General features: G+C 37.7%; 1 protein-coding gene across 1 annotated transcript in view; it reads right to left on the bottom strand.

The window, feature by feature from the left end:
• The window catches only part of THSD7A (thrombospondin type 1 domain containing 7A), a 493154-nt gene that overhangs the window by 56628 nt on the left and 422559 nt on the right, over window positions 1-13967 (bottom strand). The window contains exons 14-15 of the mRNA XM_064380361.1: window positions 9877-10055; window positions 5756-5889 (exon numbers count right to left, since the gene is read on the bottom strand). Of these exons, the coding sequence (XP_064236431.1) occupies window positions 5756-5889; window positions 9877-10055 (313 nt within the window). The remainder of the gene's footprint in view (window positions 1-5755; window positions 5890-9876; window positions 10056-13967) is intronic.

The raw sequence follows: 13967 nt of genomic DNA, 5'->3' as shown, positions 1-13967 counted from the left end.
TGAGGTGTTCTCAGATGGAGATGAGGAACTTATTGGGAAGTGGAGTAAAGCTCACTTTTCCTATACTTTAGCGAAGAGATGGGTGGCATTGTGCCTGTACTCTAGAGATCTGTGGAATTTGAACTTGAGAGAGATAATTTAGGGTATTTGGTGGAAGAAATTTCTAAGCAGCAAAGCATTCAAGATGTGACCTGGTTGCTTCTAAAAGTGTACACTCATTTGCATAAACAGAGAAATGACCCCAAACTGGAACTTATATTTCAAAGGGAAGCAGAGCATAAGAGTTTAGAAAATTTGCAGCCCAGCCATGTGGTAGAAAAGAAAACCCCATTTTCCGGGAAGGAATTCAAGCCAGATGCAGAAATTTGCATAAGTAAAGAAGAGCCAAGTGTCAGTAGCCAAGACAATGGGGAAAATGCCCCCAAGATGTTTCAGATACCTTCATGGCAGCCACTCCCATCACAGGCCCAGAGGCCTAGGATGGAAAATTGGTTTGGTAGGACAGGCTCATGGCTCCACTGCTCTGTGCAGCCTCAGGACATGGTGCCCTGCAACTCAGCTTCTCCAGCTCCAGCCATGGCTAAAAGGAGCCAATGTACAGTTCAGGTTGTTGGTTTAGAGGGTGCAAACCCCAAGCCTTTGTGGCTTCTACATGGCATTGGGCCTATGGGTGCACAGAAGGCAAGAAAGAGTTCAGGCTTGGGAGTCTCCACCTGGATTTTAGAGGAGGTATGGCAATGGACTGGATGTCCTAGCAGAAGTCTGCTGCAGGGTGGAGCCTTCAGTACTAGGACAGTGTGAGGTGGAATTGTGGGGTTGGACCCCCTCCATAGAATCCCCACTGGGTCACTGCCTAGTGAAGCTGTGGAAGTAGGGCCACCATCTTCCAGACCTAAGAATGACAGATCCACTGACAGCTTGCACTGTGCACCTGGGAAAGCTACAGATACTAAATGCCAGCCCATGAAAGCAGCCTTAGGGACCATACCCTGCAGAGGCACAGGGGTCGAGCTGCCCAAAGCCTTGGGAACCCCTTCCTTTGTGTCATTGTGACCTGGATGTGAAACATGGAGTCAAAGGAGATAATTTTGGGGCTTTAAAATTTAATAACTGACCTGCTGGGTTTTGGACTTGAATGGGATCTGTAGCCTCTTTGTTTTGGCCAATTTCTCGCATATGGAATGGGAGAATTGTATCTTGGAAGTAACTAACTTGTTTTTGATTTACAAATTCATAGGCAGAAGGGACTTGCCTTATCTCAGATGAGATTTTGGATTTGGACTTTGGAGTTAATGCTAGAATGAGTTAAGGCTTTGGGGGACTGTTGGGAAGGCATGGTTGTGTTTTGAAATGTGAGGAGTAGATGAGATTTGGGAGGGGTCGAGGTGGAATGATACGGTTTGGCTCTGTGTCCCCACCCAAATCTCATGTTAAATTTTAATTCCCAATGTTGAGGGAGGGACCTGATGAGAAGTGATTGGATCATAGGGCAGATTTTCCCTTTGCTGTTCTCATGACAGTGAGTTCTCGAGATCTGGCTGTTTGCAAAGTGTATGGCACTTTCCCCTTCACTCTTTTTCCTACTGCCACATGCTTGCTTCTCCTTCACTGTTCTGTCATGATTATAAGATTCCTGAAGGCTCCTAGCAATGTCTGCTGTACTGCTTGTGGAACTGTGAGTCAATTAAACCTCTTTTTTTTTTGAGATGGAGTCTCTCACTGTCACCAAGTTGGAGTGCAGTGGCATGATCTCGGATCACTGCAACCTCCAACTCCTGGGTTCAAGTGATTGTCCTGCTTCAGCCTCCTGAGTAGCTGGGACTACAGGCTCATGCCACCACACCCAGCTAATTTTTTTATTTTTAGTAGAGACAGGGTTTCACCACGTTAGCCAAGATGGTCTCAATCTCTTGACCTTGTGATCCATCCGCCTCACCCTCCCAAAGTGCTGGGATTATAGGCATGAGCCACCACACCTGGCCAAACCTCTTTTCTTTATAAATTACCCAGTCTTAGGTAGTTCTGTATAGCACTGTGAGAACAAATTAATACATCTCTCTTCTTTTTATTTTTTGTTATACAAGTAATATATTCCTTTTAAGAAATCAGAAGTAATACAAATTTCCATAATTTCATCAGAGATAGCCCACTCAACAGAAGATATTTATTTATTAATAGACTATTACTTTAAATTTATATTTTCATTTTACAAAATAGAAGCAAACTTTACAGACTATTTCTCCCATTTAAAAAATCTACAATATATCATGAACATCTTCTTGTCATTAACTATTTTTCTAAGACATATTTTAATGCCTGCATTTGAATTCCATGGCTTAAATGTGCCACAATTGCTAAAAAGTCTCTAGTGTGAAGGCTACTATCCAGAATCTATGGAGAACTTAAACAAATGTACAATAAAAAAACAACCCCATCAAAAAGTGGGCAAAGGATATGAACAGACACTTTTCAAAAGAAGACATTTATGCAGCCAACAAACATATGAAAAAAAAGCTCATTATCACTGGTCATTAGAGAAATTCAAATCAAAACCACATTGAGATACCACCTCATGCCAGTTAGAATGGTGATCATTAAAAATCAAGAGATGACAGATGCTGGAGAGGATATGGAGAAATAGGAATGGTTTTACACTGTTGTTGGGAGTGTAAACTAAGTCAACCATTGTGGAAGACACTGTGATAATTCCTCAAGGATCTAGAAATAGAAATACCATTACACACAGCAATCCTATTACTGAGTATACACACAAAGGATTATAAATCATTCTACTATGAAGACACATGCACATGTACGTTTACTGCGGCACTGTTTACAATAGCAAAGACTTGGAACCAACCCAAATGCCCATCAATGATAGACTGGATCAAGAAAATGTGGTACATATACTCCATGGAATACTATGCAGTCATAAAAAAGGATGAGTTCATGTCCTTTGCAGGGACATGGATGAAACCGGAAACCATCATTCTCAGCAAACTGACACAAGAACAGAAAACCAAACACCACATGTTCTCACACAAAGTGGGTGTTGAACAATGAGAACACATGGACAGAGAGAGGGGAACATCACACACTGGGGCCTGGGGGGTGGAGGACTAGGGGAAGAATAGCAGCAGGTGGAGGGTTGGAGATGGATAGCATTAGGAGACATACCTAATGTAGATGATGGGGCGATGGATGCAGCAAACCACCATCATGGCATGTGTATACCTATGTAACAAACCTGCACGCTCTGCACATGTACCCCAGAACTTAAGGTATAATTAAAAAAAATTCTTAAGAGAAAAAAAAATGCACTAAGAAGTCCTAGGCTGAAAGTTTTCTCATATAAAATATAAACTCTTCATTGACATACAGAGACTAAAATTAACTTAAGTGCAAGCAAACATTGTATTTGATGTTAAAAAATTAAATAAAATTACATTTAGTAAATCATCAAATAAAGTTTCTATTGTGGCATTTAGACTACTTATAGGCTTTATTTGTGTTACTCTGTATTACAAATTTTTATAATCACCCTAGAATACAGAATAAATATTTGGATCAAGTTTTGAGCACAAAGGAAGGTGCTTTAAATTCCTTTGCTTTCTTCAAATTCTTGGCCTTTCTCCTTGCTAAGGAGCAAGAACTATGCTGTGAGAAAACTGACCTGTCTTAGAGATACATGGTATAGAACCGAGTTTATGTAAACAGTGGAGTCAGAGGCCCATCATAGGTGTGGTAACGTGTATTTTCTGCATATATTTCAAAAGCAGCACTAACTAGATCTGTCTGCTTTCTATTATCACCATGTACTGGCAATTCTAAAAAAAGTCATGAAAAAAAATCCCTCCCTACTAAGGCAAACCACTTCTACCAGCACTCCTTGATAAGCCATAGCAACCTTAAAGAGGAAGAGTGTAATTCAATAAATTTAAACCTGCTTTTTCATAGACCCATCTATCCTGAATGTCACCCAGCACTTGCACTGAAGCAGGACATTTTGACCTTCATTAGCAGAGGATGACGTACGGGAGGTGTACTACTCAATCAGTAACAAGAGGAACATCGTTACATGATTTGAGATCGCAATCAATACTGACCTCTTTTCTCTATTTGCGTTGAAGTTGTTTACTGAAAAAATAAATTGATCTGAAAATTGCTTAGAATGTGTTTGGAAATGTTTAGAATATCTATTTACAAAGCAAAAAAAAAAAAAATAGTAACATGTACACAGATAGCTGAAGGGAAAGCTGAGGAAAATAACCCAGTAGCTCTTTCACCGTACTATTTTTTACTAACTAAACAACCAACCTGACAAAATTCTTAATGTAATATTTTTTAATTTTGAAGAAAAAATTACTTTGAAAGGAGAACAGTGGAAAAGAGAATCTCTTCTTTTTCCTGTGTCTCTATCTACTCATTACCTCCCTCCTCCTTCCCCATTCCCAGTCCACCTATATTAAGGTCCTGAGAGAAATAAATTGAGAGTTCAGATGTGCTTTTGAAAAAAGAAATACAGAACTTTTTATTAGAAACAAAGTTATACATAGGTGTATATGCAAAAGTTTTATATGGTAAAACAAATAGCAACTTGTTCTGCTTTCTAACTGAAGTAGATTAAAGATTGCCACTCTAAAACGCATGAAAGTTTATGTTATGGGTAAGAATGAACTTCTTCATAACATGGGTTGTCGAGTGCTGGATGTTTTCACATTTGTCTTTCTGGGTGTCACTGAGAAGGGTTAAAAGAATCCAGTGTTTTTAAAAAGAGTGACAGGAGACTTGGGTTTGAATGGCAATGCTGCCACTTTACTAGATGGGTGTTCTTGGTATATTATTTAGTACTTGGGAATGTAATCTATAAAAGGGAGATGATGAAATCTCATGCACTTGTTTCACAGAGTTCTAGAGCCCGTAAGCGTCATGTGATAGATGCTGTATGGAAAACTTAGTGAGTATCAATCTTGTGTTAGGCAGTAGGGAAATCCTATGAATATGATGGGGTCTCTGTTTTAAGAAATTTATAAAGTTTATTAAGGGGATAGACATGAAAATGTGTCTTTTCAACACAGTGAGGTGTATATGGGGTGTTATAGAACAACCCCATCCAATGGAACTTTCTGCCATGACAAAAATACTATGTCTGTGCTGTCCAACAGATAGCTGCCATCCACAGTGGCTATGGAGCACTGAAGTACGGCTAGCACGATGGCGAGAGGCATTTTAAAATTAATTTAATCTAAATGTGTTTAAATTTAAATTGAGCTAGTGTGGCTAGTGGCCATTCTATTGAACATTGCAACTACAGAAGAACAAGTGACAGGCAGGAACCAGCTGGGGGTTTCAGAGAAAGTTCCTTGGATAAGAGGAGAATATTCAGTTAGCCAGTTTGATACAAAAGAGTAAGAGTTTAAAACAGATTATTTAAAAAATGACCCTGGAAATATATTTGGCCTTTAAGCAAAAAAGTTACTGGGGTTGAAAGTTTGCATTAGTTCAGATTGAATGTGCTGTTCTTTGTCTTTAAGGGTATTTGAAGTGAAGATTTGTAAATGAGAAGGCCAGAATGTAATGAACCGCTGCGTGAAACAGATCCTCTTAGTTTTCCATGAGCACAGATTCCCTAAAAGCAAAACCACAGACTCTTTTATCCGGAATCCTGGGGAGGACTGAACAGTCATTTTGGCACGTGTGCAATTGGGAGATGGTTTTGTATCTTGCCGCTCTGTGTAATTAGGCTTTGCCTTACCTCACTTTTCGGGTTTGCACGCCCTCTCCACAGTTCTCCCGCATATTCACAAAGGTCACCTTGCAGATGCTCCAGGGCTCTGTGACCCACAGGTACTGGTTGCAGTCACTGTGGCATGGAACAACCTCATACACCTGAAACACACATGGTTCTCAGCAATCTCAGGGAATCTGATAAGAGTGAGCGGGAGGACTTCCATATCATAACAACAATCATTTCATTGTTAAGCTACTTTGATTCCCCTCCTTTATTGCTTGTTATTCTAACGTAGCAATAGAGAGAACGCGAGTTCTAGCAGTAGAGGACAGGGCTAACCATGCTATGACACTGCAGGTCTAAATCTGATCCACTGGATCACATTAGATGTTACATATGTTCCTGTGCTGACCCTTAACACACTGTATTGTAATTTTCTGGACTGTCTGTCTCATTTACATTTTGCGTGTCTTCAGTACTAGCCCAGGGTGCTCACATGTTAGGCACTCAACAGGGATTTGCTGAATGAATGAATGAAAGATGACTTGATGAACTAAGTAAGTATACAAACATAGCTTTTTTCCAAATAAATATAATTTGGCCTATTTTCCAGATAAATATGTATAATGAGGAGAATTTACATTTTTTTTGGTGTGTATCATATGAGAAACTAAATTAAAAAGATAATATGAAATAAAGCCATCTTAACACTAATCCTCAATCATTTAAGGCTTAGAAACAGAGTCTGGTCTACAACCCTAAGCAGCGAGGGCCACATGAAACAAAGCAAACTGTCTCTGTTCCAGTGTCCATAAAGGCTTTTAGTCCCACATTTGGGGTGGTGTGCTTGGTTTCAGGGTTTTTAGTACAATGAACCAACTATATTCTTTTTTCAATGAGAAGAATGACTAAATAAAGGAAAGAAATGGCACTTAATCAAGAGCAACCAAGCTGACTCAGCCATTAAATTCTTTCAAAGTATTTTTCTAATCTAGGATACTCCATTTCTTATTTTACACACACACACACACACACACACACACACACACTTGCACACCCAGAGAGAGAGCAAGGCGGAGCAAGACTACAGCATAAAAATGTTTTATGAAATGAATTCTAGTAAAGATAGATTTAAAAAGCTTTTGGAGCCATTCTTTTGTGCCAGTTTTAGTGAACTAAAAACCCAAGTAAAATGAATAAAGTGGACTTGTTGTGTATAGGAATAATAAATGCGCTGGTGAGTCAAATTCTACAATGATTGCCATAATTTGATTACATTCACACTTAGGTGCTGTATTAAAATAGAACTAAACAGCACAGGATAACACACTACCCTACAACTCATGACGGAGAGAAAGCCCAAAGGAGAGAACGCAGTTCTTCCTAATCCTTTGATGGCTTTTATTCAATCTCCTGCATTGGAGTGAACACCAGTCACTTCAGAACAATCTCCAACCCACCCACTTGCAGTCTACTTGCACCGTTTCCTTCTCCCTCTGAAGAGCGCACGGCCATTAATAATGGCTGTCACTGCCCGTCAAGGTTAGTGGAACGAAACTTGTTCTCCCCAACTCTTGTTCAGCTCAGTTTCTGATATTACAATGAAGGATATGAAAATGAAGGAACACAGGTAACTATTCTAGAAAATAAAAAGGAAACAGGTACAGAAAAAAAATCTTTCATGGAAAATGTGGTATTTCCTCCCTGTAAAACATCCAAGACAAGGCGAGAAGAGAAAGGCATTCTCAGAAATCAGAATTTTTTTAATAGAAGCATTCTATCAAGAACCGTGAGGTTTAAGAGTTCTTACCTGTGCCTGCAGTGACGTTCAACAGGAATGATGAAACGGGAGAAAAACAAGACAGGTGAAAATGTCAGTTTGTTATGAGAAGAACTCTTGGTAAGTTTCAAGTATTATTACTTATATGTAAAAACCTTTTTTGGTAAAATATTAGAACATTTTTCTTAGGTGTTAGGAGATAATATACAACTACTTATTATTGTTGAAAAGTAAGATGCACAAATTAGTATTGTGAATAGCACAATGAGAAAATTAGATGGGTAAGATGAAGACATCTTAGAAAACTGAGTTGACCTCAAAATGCATAGCATGGGGAATTGATATATGATACAAATAACCTGTGATCCAACATGTCAGTGGATTATTGTCCATCAATATATTTATAGAATGATCTACCCATTGATTCACCTTCATCAATTCATATGTTTTGCAGAAAATGAGGATTTGAGGACTTTCTTCCTCAGCTAGAAAAACAGAAACTCAGAGACCATTTTCAAGCCAATGGGCTTCTGATTATTTCACTGAGGAATGTATAATTGTAGTAAACATCTATGTGACTTATAATTTTCAACATTAACAGAAAACTATACATCTTCTTTATTTTCTCTAAGTATCTTACTAATTCACAAATTCACAGAAGTTTCTATTTTTTGTAAAACATTTATGCTCAAATGTTCAAAAATTTTTTAGTTTTAGATTTGATTTTGTTAATGTCTCAATAAACCTTCAGTAAACCGATACTAAGTCACAACACCGCTATCAAACTTCATCAGAATGTATCAGTGTTGGAGAGTGACAGAGAAATGGCTAGGAATAAACACTAGGAATAGCAAAGACAGCTTGGCCTAAGGTCTTGAACCTTTGGAAACTTACCCTTAAGGAAAATCTAAGGAAACACAGCTGATTTTAATTGCGTATCTGACTGGGTATACACGTACAGGCTAAAGTAGCTATGAGTATGTGTAGAATTTCTCTTTATTAGGATTGTGAATCATACATAATTTATTAAAACTTAAATTTGCTACTGAATATTCAAGGTTTCAAAATTTGTAGAGAAATTTGCTTTTGTATTGTGAACATTTTCGTTCAGCTATTCTGTTTTACAGTTATATAATCAGAGTTGTGGAACTGATTTTTCTTCTTTGGAAATTTCCGTAGCATCTTAGAAATGCAAAATGCTCTGTGACAGGGAGGCTAGCCTACCAGTAGATGGCAGCAAGGGAGTGTGTTATTTACCCTCCCTTGCACCTAAAGTCAGCAACTTCAGTTGGGGAACAATCAAGACTCTTAGAGTACTTTTTATAGAATTTAATTCATCATGATCTTCACCTTAATTTACTTAATGCCAAAGTTCTTTCTGTTTTCTCTGCAATGTACTTTTATTATGAACAAAGTTATGTTAATCTGGGAAGGAAAGTATGTATACCCGTGAGCAGTGTGTTTCAAGATTAAAATTAGTCTATGCACGTATGAAACAATTCTACGTATTTAAGGACTTGATTCATTTGATTGTGATTTAAATTCAAATACACAACTTAACACCCACATATAATGTATGAAATTATTCTTTGTTAATTCACATGTAGGAAAAACATGGTCATAACTGTCTGATTATGTTACATTTCATTTAAATTAGTCACACTTCCTCCATTAGGCTCTTTACTGTTCATCTCTAATAGAACAGAAAAACAACTAGTAACAGCAGGTCAGAAAGAATGCATCACTCAGAGTTGCAAATGAAACTGAAAATGGTCAATGACTAAATTGACAGAATACTTACAGTGACTTTGAAGCCATCTTTGTATTTCTTTTTCTCAATTTGTTTTATATCACACACATTTAAACAAACAGTATATATTTTTCCTAATTTTAGACCCAAATCCATATTATTTCTTTGATCTTAATTTAAGTAGTTGGTAATTGAGATGTCTTTTCTGACAGTCTGGGGAAACTTTAAGAATGAGATAGTCTCAGCCTACGTGTTAAGATACAATTTTATGACAGATTAAATACCTTGACATTATTTCAAAGATAGGTGTCATTGTTCTCTCCAGTGAATTATATACATACTCATATACTTGCAGGGTATGGAATCTCCGGAGAATACAGAGATTATGTCTAATTTGGGATTTAAATAACATCCATGCATTTACTAAGGCATTCTAATGGTAAAAATGGATCAGATTTCTTATTCAATAGCTAATATTTACTCTTCTATTATTTAACTGGTAAAAATGGGTCAGATTGCTTCTTCAATAGCTATTATTTACTCTGATTTTGGAGAAAAAAATCAGATCATTGTGAATCTAAACAATACCTTTACACTCTGAATGACGGAAAATACCTGGTTGACATGGTCCAGTTTGGGGCAAGGCCTTCCTCCATTGTATGGTTTTTCTCGCAGCCATTTAGAGCGAACCTTCACACCACTCCCACAGGACTTGCTGCAGCGCGACCAGTTGGACCATTCACTAAGCTTGCAGTCTGAGGGGCAGGGGATGATGCAGGCCTCTTCGATGTAACCTGAGTGGAGGAAAATGAGACAACAATCATCTCCTCCACTTGTCACTCTCCCACCACCACCCACTATTCCAGCTCATTTAAAAGGTCCAAGGCTGACTTGACAGCGGCACGCAAATGCAGAGGTGTCTCCGTCGTTAGGGACTCAAATTAAATTCTGCAGGAAAATGACACATACATACAGCGACTCTGTTACAATAACAGCTGAGCAGCTGCCACGTGGTCCGCTTAGGATTCACGCTCACCATATTTCAACATTTCTGACTTTCTGACAGCTCGTGTTTAATTGACAATAACCTGTCTGCTGCCATATCATTCTCGTGCTGACAGAATGATACATTAAAAAATTATAACAGTTTTCTATAAAACCCTATCTGTTAATGTCACACAAGTACAGGGTTCTGAGTCCATGCAACCTTTTTTCTTAAGAAAAAATCCCAGTCCCTTTCAGTCGATACCCAAAAGGAACCATTTAACTAAGCAGCTTGTGTATTTCCTTCTTTGAAAATCAATTCTGAAGAAAAACGAAGGATGTTAATGTCTCATATTTTACCATGCTGTCACTTTCAAGGCAACTTCGTATCTTATATTCATTTGATTCTCTTGAAAATCTTACATATGAATTGTGCAAGTCTTGATATTCTAGCAGCCAGTTAAGAAGACAAATGCAGAGCGATGACTGACTGAGTCTAAGGTTACGCAGTAAGAGATGGGGAAAAGTTTCCTGAGGTCTAATCCAGTCGTCATTCCGTCAAATCACCCAGCCAATCCAGTTAACAGTGCACAGAGTTGTTCTGGGAAATGGGAGCATTTTCTCTGAAGTTCTTAACTATGAACTTGCCATTTCATAAGATCAATTAAAGAGTGTTATTCTCAAGGCAAACGTGAAAACAGTCAAATTCCTCTGGTCAAGAATGAAATGCACGGTTGTCTCTATATTACTCTTTACTCTGAGTGTGGAGAGAGGGTGTTCTTGGTACAAGAAAACACGTGCCTTCCCATTTTATCGCAACAGCAGAGATTCAATTTTGACAATGATTATAATGTCAACAGTTGATACTAGGCAACTCCAGGTATATTTTAAAGAATTTATGGATATATAATTCATATGCCATAAAAATAACCTCATGTTTTGGTTTTCAGTATGTTTGCTAAGTTGTGCAACCACCACCACCATCTCATTTTAGAACATGTGTTTTATCCTAAAAATAAACCCTATGGTTACGGGCAGTCGCTTCCTATTTTCCCCTTCCTCATCCCCTGCCAGTGATGAATCTACTTTCTGTTTCTATGAATTTGCCTAACCTAGACATTCCGTATAAGTGAAATAAAACATTATGTGATCTTACTTCTTTTCTTTTTTGTTTTAGAGACGGTGTCTCACTCTGTCTCCCAGGCTGGAGGGCAGCGGTGTCATCATAGCTCACTGTAGCCTTGACCTCCTGCACTCAAGAGATCCTTCTACCTCACCCTTTTAAGTAGCTGGGCTGGGACAAAGGGTACACACCAAGCTAATTTTTATATTTTTGTAGAGATGAGGTCTTGCCGTGTTGCTCGGGTTAGTATAGAACTTCTGGCCTCAAGTGATCCTTGGCCTCCCAAAGCATTGGGATTACAGGCGTGAATCACCATGCCTGGCTGCCTTCTTTCACTCAGTACAATGTTTTCGTTTATGTTATAGCATGTATCATTACTTCAGTCCTTCCTATGATTGGATAATATTCCACTGTATGGACATTTCACATTTTGTTTATCCACTCATCGGTTAATGGACATTTGAGTTGTTTTCAGTTTTTGTCTATCATGAATAATGGTGCTATGAACATCTGTTTACAAGCTTCTGTGTGGGCATACATTTTCAATTTCCTTTAATATATATATTATGTCTCGTTCAATTCCCTTTAATATATATGAAATTGCTCAGTCATATGGTAGCTCCTGTTTTCCAAAATGACCGCACCACTTCATATTCTATCAGATATGTGTGCATGTTCCAATTTCTACAAATTCTTGTCACACTTGTTATTGTCTCTTTTTAAAATTTTAGTGTTCTTTGAAGAACAAAAGTTTTAAATGCAAATGGAGTCCAGTTTATCTTTTCCCTTGGATTTTAATGCTTCGGTATTGTATCTAGGAACCCATTTCCTAAGCCAAGTTCATCTAGGTTTACAGTTGTATTTTCTCATGCGAATTTTATAGTTTTAGCTCTTATATTTAGGTAAATATTTCATTTTGAGTTAATTTTTGTTTATGATAATAGGGGCCCAATTACATTCTTTTACATGTGATTACTGAGTTAAAATATCCTCGGTTGTTGAAAAAAATGATTCTTTTCTAATTGAATTGTTTTGGCGCCCTTGTTGAAAATCAGTTGACCATAGCGTAAGGATTTATTTTTGAACGGTGAATTCTATTCCATTTATCTCTATGTCTAGTCTCATGCTAGTACTACACAGTCTTCGTGACTGTAACTTTGTAGCAAGTATTGAAATCTGGAAGCCTGAGTCTTGCTACTTTGTTTTTCCTGTTAAAGATAGGCTTGGCTATTTTGAGTCAAATTTCTATATGCATTTTAGAATTAGATTGTCAATTTCTTCAAAAAAAATTGCAGCTTGATAGAGATTGTGTCAAATTTGTTGTTCAATTTGGGAGTACTGCCGTCTTAATTCAGACACACCAAATTTATTTCCATTTTTATAGATCTTTAGTTTCTTTAAATGATGTTTTATAGTTTTCAGTGTATATGTCTCAAACTTATTTTGTTCTATTTATTCCTAAGTATTTTATTCTTTTTTTTGTAGGAAGATTTAAGAAAGAACCAACAAACATTAATTTCTTTTCTTTTTCTTTTTCTTTTTTTTTTTGAGACAGGGTCTCATTCTGTCACCCAGGATGGAAAGCTGTGGTGTGATCTTGGCTCGCTGCAATCTCTGCCTCCTGGGTTCAAGCAATTCTCCTGCCTCAGCCTCCCGAGTAGCTGGGACTACAGGCATGTGCCACCATGCCTGGCTAGTTTTTTTGTATTTTTAGAAGAGATGGGGTTTCACCATGTTGGCCATGCTGGTCTCAAACTCCTGACCTTGTGATCGACCAGACTCAGCCTCCCAAAACGCTGAGATTACAGGCTTGAGCCTCCGCACCTGGCCAATTTCTTTAATTTAGAAAAATCAGACCATCTTTAAACCAAAATGGCAAATTTAATCTATATGATTGTGCTCAAACTGTCCTGTATTGAAATAGTGCTAAAATACCATTTAATTTACTATATAGTATTTACTAACCTTGCCTCATCATAAATTATCTGAGACACATGTTAAAAACATAAGCTTCCACCACTCTCAAGTTATTGACGATACAAACCATCGCACTTATTCAGGTTTCACAAGTTTTACTTTTACTCATTTGTGTATGTGACTCTATCAGACTTAAGTTAGGGAATGTTACTGTAAGATACAGGCAGAACCAAAACAATGGAAGATAAACAGATTTCTGGCATATCTTTTTATGTAGTATCTCCTATACAGTTGTCAAAGATATTTGTTTTAAAGTTCGTATTGTAGTCTTCATACACAAAAGTGCATTTTTCTATAGATGTAAATTTCATCGAACACACCCATGAAATCAATAGTCCAGAACCCCGCTCTGTGTTCCCGTTCAGCCACTACCCATTCTTACAAGAGCAACAATTATCCTGACTACTCACAGTGTAGAATAGTTTTACTTTTTAAAAATTTCATGTAAATGGACTCATATAGTGTAAATCCATTTGTGTTAGCCTTTTCACTCTACATTGTGATGTGCATTTCATCCGTATTGGTGCGTATTGCTGAAGACTGCTTATTCTAGTGGATGTGTAGCATTCTATTGTGTGAACATACTATGGTTTATTCATTCTGTTGTTGGTGAGCATTTAGG

Source organism: Aotus nancymaae, unplaced genomic scaffold, assembly GCF_030222135.1.
Source record: "Aotus nancymaae isolate 86718 unplaced genomic scaffold, 86718_ANA_hifiasm-v0.15.2.pri h1tg000025l, whole genome shotgun sequence".
NCBI classification, from domain to species: Eukaryota; Metazoa; Chordata; class Mammalia; order Primates; family Aotidae; genus Aotus; species Aotus nancymaae.
The sequence above is the reverse complement of the archived record's forward strand: the minus strand, read 5'-3'. Positions and strand labels throughout refer to the sequence as shown.